Consider the following 7,159-nt stretch of genomic DNA (forward strand, 5'->3'; position numbering starts at 1 on the left):
TGCAGCCATTTACCAAGAAATCTTGGAGCACTTCATCACCTCCATGCCACGCCGAATTGAGGCAGTAATTAAAGCGAAAGGAGCCCCAACCAAGTATTGAGTACCACTCAAAATCCAGTCCAGTATGACACTTAACCTCATGTAGCTACTTTATTGCGTTTGATGTCTTCTGTATCTGATTGATAGTAAAATTTATATATTTCTTTTTTAAGTCAAAGCTCTTTTAGTGTAATTGTACAACTTTCCAGTTTTAGCAACAGCTTCTAGTGTCAGATCTCTCCTGATTGTGATCAAGTAAAGGTCAGAATAAGGTCAGTAATATCTCCAGATGAACTCTTGCTGGACTGAAGCAGCTCAGCTTTACTTGATTCTCCATCAATCATGTTTTAGAGTCTCACATCTGATCCTCAGGATCTTTTGAGGAGCTTTACTTTCACTGTTCCTCAGCGGAGGAATGATCTTCACAAGCCTCCAGAACATCTCACATCTTCTGAGGAGCCTAGATTTCTTCAGCTCTCCATCACTGTGTTATATGTGCGGATCATTTACATCTCATCTCATTACTGGAGATTACTAGAGCACAGACTGATATTAAGATCAGTGTGTGTCAGTATCTTCTGACATATCAAACACATCTGCTAATGTTTTTATATTTTGTCTCGGTTCCATTAATTTTTCCAGACATTTATAATATGTAGTCAAGGTTAAAATGTTTAAAAAGTTTTAAGGATTAAAAAGTTTTTAATTTCTAAAACGGTCTCTTATGTCAGCAGGTTATAACAGTGTCATCATCATCAGCCAAATGTGTTGAGAAGAACTGGAGTTTGATGGCTGATCGCAGTGAACAGGAGTTCAGTATTATTGCAGTGAATCTCATCACAGCAGTGTGAATGTGTGTGTTTGTCAAGCGGCCGCTGGTATGATGTGTTTCTGTTTCCTACAAAGTGACGCCTGATTCTCCTCAACATATTTCACTTACTAACTTAACCTGTGTGTTACAATGCCTCAAGTCATATGCTCAAAGTTAAATGGAAAATAACACTCATGTGACTTAAGGTCTTATCTTTAAACCCAGTTCCTTTTGTCAGTGATTGACACAATAAAAAATAATGTGGTATGAACAACATTCCCAGAATTCAGAGTGATTTCAGGGTGTTGGTTTGTTCGTTTCTGAACAAGGACCCAACCCTTAAACGACAGATTCTGTCCATCACTGTCAGTCAAATACAGAAGAATCAGTGTTTGACTTTAGGGCTTAAACAGCTTATGCAAGTAGAAGACTACAATATATATTCCTGCCTTTTTTTTTTAAACATTTGTTTCATAACTTGTTCAATTTTTTTAAACAAAATTTTCAAAGTAGATTCACTTCACAGTGTTGTATGGGTTGCTCAAGAGTCTATATATTTCCTATAAAGTGACATTCTGATTATTCTGAGATGATCAGACTCACGTCTCCTGCACTACTGTGATTCTCAACTAACAACTTACAGCAGCCGAGAATTAAATTGTTGATCTCGTCTGGCAAGAGGAGAATGAACACTATTTTGACACACTCTTTCCTTGTTTAATACTGTAAAGCTATTTAGACACAGCCGTGGTGAGTTAACTCTGATCTGTGTAGAATTAGTTTAGAATTATATTGGTTACATTTTCATGTTTAAATACCTTAGGAACGATTGATGCTCTTTTCTACTGCATTTGAGGTTTACATAAAGATCAGACTAACAGTTGCTTCTGATTTAGACCAAATGTTGTGACTGACTATTCGTAAATAAAACAGCTTGTGAATAGTCACGTAACGTGATTAACCTTAGAAAAAAATTGCATATGGGCCCAAGGGTGACTTGCTATGACACAGTGTTAGTGCTAAAGGTGCGAGGCAGTGTTGTTTTACATCACTGTGTGATAAAATACAAAAACTTATACATGCAGAATATTCCAATCTGAACATGCAACTGAGACTATTCAATAAACTATGCTTTTTTAAATCATCACTTCGTCTCCTGATTCTTATCTTCACCAGGTTTTTCCTCAGTCACCTTCTTGGCTGACTACTTTGCTGAAGAGTTATTCTGTTACCAGACAAAACTAATATTTTCTGACAGGATCTGGCATCCGGGGCTGGATTTTAATTATCTGGTGTGGAGGAAAAATGGAATAACACGGAGCTGTAATCTCCATAAGAGCAGAATCAGGATTGTTTCTTGCATGACCAGATGGAAGAGCATTTTATGATCATTAAGCAGAAGCTATACAAAATTATTCATAGTTGCTAAATACCTGTTCTACTGTGTATAAATGTTTTCTATTAATTTATGATTAATTATAATTTACTTTTAAATTGAAATGGACATTAATTTTAGATGCATTCAATATTTTCTTCTCAATCAATTTTATGATGCATTCAATCTTAATTTCCATAAAAATCGGAAACACACACACACACACACACACACACACACACACACACACACACAAATTGTTTGAATAAAAAATTAATATACTAACCAAAGATGATGCAAAAAAAAAAAAAAAACAAAAAGAAAAAAGAGCGATGTTCAGAAATGTGGTTAATCGAGTATTTTCTGGAACACTTCCTCATGTGATGGTGACAGTGGGAGAACGAGTTTTTGAAGAACAATCAAATGTCATTTGACTTAAAAACAGCACATCATTGAGCACCTTAAGGCCGGCCCTTTTAATTAGTGCAATTTATTGTATTTTCAGATTAATAAGGACATAAGTAGAAAATAATAGTGGAAACACTGCTTTGCAGCATTGTGACTGTCAGCTAAAGACAGTGTTTCTCATTCTTGGTGATGTTTGCTTCTGACACATGTGAAACGATGAACAGCATTGCTTCACTTGTCAGTGCTGATGGAACTGTTCTGGAAAATTCCACACCCTTAAGGGGTGTGCTCTATCACACTATAAAAGAGCAACTCACCTTCTCTAAAGCAAAAAAAAAAAAAAAAAAAAAAAAACAGAAAAACAGAAAAATGATTGATAAAAATAGTAATATGTTGAGAACTCATTCAGAGAATACATTTAAGGAATCAGAACAAATTAAAGAATCGATGTCTATTAACTCAGGAATTTCAGAAATGGTGAGTTATTCTAATTTAAATTAGTTTACACTGTAAAAAATTGTGCCGTTAAATAATAGTAATTTACTGGCAGCAGGGGTGCCAGTAATTGACTGTTAATTTACAGCTCTCAACCATTAATTTACCACTCTTATTTTTCTTTTTACATTACTTTAACGTAAATTCTACCATGGACAGGAGTAATCATTTGGCAGACGGACGCTTTCATTCAAAGCGACTTAAAATAGATAAAATCTATTAAAAAAAAAATAATATTACGCATGTATGTAATGATAGAAGTTCAAACTAGCACACTGTTTTACATATGGGATACAGTATTTTTTTTTGTGCCAAAATTGACCAGAAATTTAGATTTTCCATTTCTAGCCTACAATATGTAGCCTAGTCTACAATGCTTATTTATTTTAAAGGTGTTAAAATAAATTAAACACTTAAACATAATCATAAATATTGCTATAACAGATGTAAGTACCTAGAAAAGTGCTATATAAATGTAATGAATTATTATTATTATTATTATTATTATTATTATTATTATTATCATAAAAGTCACAAATATAGCCGTTAAAAGTGAGGAGCCCAACTAAAGGAAACACTGATCTCCACAATGGTGACGTCAAACGAAACAGTAAAACATCATCATCTAAATCTCTGTAATTCTCAATAAGATCTGTTTGTTGAGTTGTTCAAATCTTCAGTTGTTTTAATCTAAAGCTGTTGCTGAAGTCAGCTGTAGTTCTTGTTTCTCTTTTCTTCAGTGATTCTGCTCGTTATCAGCAGCTGTTGATCAGTGTCTGAATTCACTCATCAGTTTTCATTCTCTCTGTCAGGTGGACTATATTAGTAAACTCATGTAGGGAATAGTGAATGAGGGTGTAGGGTGTGATTTAAAACACAGCCGCTGATGTCGACTTTGAACGTTGTTAATTTACGATATATAGCAGCAGGCCACCTTCTCGAAAATGATGAATATTTCCCAAAATGCACTGTTTTAAAGAAAAACAGTATGTTACTGTCTAAAATTTGGCCGTTTTTTTTTTTACAGCGATTTTTTAACAGTGTAGGATTATACTAACGTTTAACCTATTAACTGTCACTTACAACATATAATGTCTTTTAAAGCAGAGTTCTGAACACTTTGGAATATAGACCTAAAAATATAAATAAAATAAAAAGTTACAAAACTAACAGAAGTTTTTTTACACAAAATTTATATTTTTCACAATTATTTGGACATCTGGAATTTAGAAAAAAAAAAAACAATTCTCTAATGCAAAGAATACGACAAATAGAATTTTTTCTTTCTCTGTGGAAATGTCATGTCATGGGTTTGCATTTAGAAGCAGAACAGGTTGACTGACTGATTTCGTGAGGACTTTAAAGGTTTGGCCTAGTCAGACTATAAATGAGCAAACATATCAGCTTTTCTATGTTTTTTTTGTTTTTTTGGTGGTATTGCCAGCCCCGAGACTCAAACCCACAACCTTTGGAGTCAAACTCTCTAACCACTAGGCCAGGACTTCCCCATGCCATGTATTTGCTATGTTCTTATCTTGTCAGAAAAAGGTCCTGGGGCAGTAGCTCATCTGACAGTAACTGAAGGGCAGCATACAGAGCTTCTAAATCAAAGAGAAAGCAGTGTCTTGGTGCCTCCTGCTCCAGGAACTGATCAACTAAAGTAAAATATGATGTGTTTTAAGGCTCTGATTGAGTTAGCTTGGATTACAGTGATGTTTAAACTGCATACTTCTGATTCTCTTACACTCAGTATTTTGGTCTTGTTTTCCAGTATAAATATCACAACATATCCTTAAATCCAGATATGTTTACTGATAAATGTATCAAAATGAATGTATGTATAAAACAAGAACAAGAGAGGTCAGAAAAATCATCTTGTTTCATATTTAAGTTTATTTCTCTGACCCCATTACTACATATTTGTACTTGTTTTAAGTAACAAAAGAAATTTGTGATTTCAAGGGTTTTTCAGAAAACTATTTTATTACGATAAAAAAGAATGATAGAAAGAGTTAAAAAACTATACAAGTTGTTCTCAAGGCAACAAAAATTGCTTAGCTATAGCTATAAACTCCTCTGAAACAAGTACAGGTACTATATATTCTCTGTGTACAGGCTCAGTAACATTTTTTTTTTTTTAATATTAAGCTTGCTATTGTCCCCTATAGACCGAGAAGCCCAAGCCTGCAGACCTCATTAAAATCCATCGAGGCCTATATCAACACTGGGCGCTCTATACTGGAGATGGCAATGTCATTCATTTAGCCCCAACCTGTGAGTTATATATATATATGTATATATTGAATCTGAAACTTTCAATTGAAGTCTCATGAGTTATGAGTGTTTTCACTTTTCCATGTCTTTCTCTGTAGCTGAGCACGCTGATGCCGGGGTAAGCAGTGTGAAGTCAGTAGTACACTCCGAGGCGACAGTGAAGAAAGAAAAACTGCAGGATGTGGTCGGCAACAATAAGTACCATACCCACAATGTCTTGGATAAGCAATGTCCTCCACTTTACACTCCAGATATACTACAGAAAGCAGAGAACCTTGTGGGGAAGGTACTTCCATACAATCTGGAAACACATAACTGTGAACACTTTGTTACGGGCTTGAGATACGGAACACCCAAATCCCAGCAGGTACAGTTATCCGGCATGACCTTTTATATCCGAATTACACTGTACTCATAAATCTCTCAAATGTGACTAAATTAAACATTATATTATGTCAAAAATGAGTTGGTTATTTAGATATATAAGGCGTGTTAGCCTTTCATATTAATAATACATCACATAATATATTATAATAATTCACAAATACAACAAATTATAATTAAATGGCTAAAACATCAGGATTAAGGACACATTGGCAACAACTTTTCACACCATGAATTAATACAAATGCTTTCTGTTTATTTTCACAGGTGCGAAATGGTTTTGCAGTTGTTGCAGTTATTGGTCTTATATTGGTCGGCTTTTTTTTTTGTGTAAAACTAGAAAGTAAAGTATCGAACTGTTTTGGTTTTGTTTGCTTTTTTTTTGCCATTTTTATATGTATTTTCCACATACTCACAATGCCTAATTGATTAGGCCATTGAATTAATAGGATATTGTCATCAATTAATGTAGCGTAATGTAGTTCCTGTAGCTCAATTGGTAGAGCACTGCGTAAGCAAGTGCAAGGTTGGGGGTTCGATTCCCCAGAAACACATGATAGGTAAAAATTGGTAGTCTGAATGCACTGTAAGTTGCTTTGGATAAAAGCGTCTTCTAAATGGATAAATTTAATTTAAAATTTAATTTAAATTTAAATTTAAATTTTAAATTAAATTAAATTAAATTAAATTAAATTAAATTAAATTAAATTAAATTAAATTAAATTAAATTAAAAATTAAATTACATTTATGCATTTAGCAGACGCTTTTATCCAAAGCGACTTACAGTGCATTCAGACTACCAATTTTTACCTATCATGTTAAAATCATGTTAATTTAGTTCTGATTTCTGTTATCCTCCACTTCACATCTGATGCTTGACAAGTAAGCTAACTCATTAATAAACCATTTTACACCCACACCCCGGACTCCCTGTCTCTTCATTCCTGCTCTATCAGATGATCCACACAGTCAGTTTGCATGTGCTGTGACTACAGTTAAAGGATCTGAGCACTGATGAAGATCTTTTGATTAAAAATAATCTACTGGACATTAAACAAACATTTAACAAAAAAAAAAAAGAAAATTCATAGATCAAATTTTCCAGGGAAGGAAAATAAAAGGCACAAATGTTTAAATGTATTGTAATGAAGTGGGAAGATGTGAGCTATATTTTAAAAGTTATTTCAGTTACATTTCCAAGTAAACCAATTCCATGATTTCAAGAGAATGACAGACACAATAAACATTCATCTGTAATATATGGAAGCATATGGATGCAAAGTATTTCTGTATTTAAATTTACATATTTAATTTACATTTGCCATTTCCTACACTGAAAAAAACAATAAGTAAATTTACTTAATTTTTATTT

General features: G+C 33.5%; 1 protein-coding gene across 1 annotated transcript; it reads left to right on the plus strand.

The window, feature by feature from the left end:
- Window positions 1-2,963: 2,963 nt before the first annotated feature.
- LOC113120278 (HRAS-like suppressor 3) lies at window positions 2,964-6,335 on the plus strand. The gene is made up of 4 exons (XM_026290193.1): window positions 2,964-3,110; window positions 5,297-5,402; window positions 5,501-5,769; window positions 6,054-6,335. Exons 1-4 carry the CDS (start codon window positions 3,003-3,005, stop codon window positions 6,213-6,215), a joined length of 645 nt encoding a protein of 214 aa, XP_026145978.1. The 5' UTR covers window positions 2,964-3,002; the 3' UTR covers window positions 6,216-6,335.
- Window positions 6,336-7,159: the final 824 nt, after the last annotated feature.

The sequence above is a fragment of the Carassius auratus genome, chromosome 19, assembly GCF_003368295.1.
Source record: "Carassius auratus strain Wakin chromosome 19, ASM336829v1, whole genome shotgun sequence".
NCBI classification, from domain to species: Eukaryota; Metazoa; Chordata; class Actinopteri; order Cypriniformes; family Cyprinidae; genus Carassius; species Carassius auratus.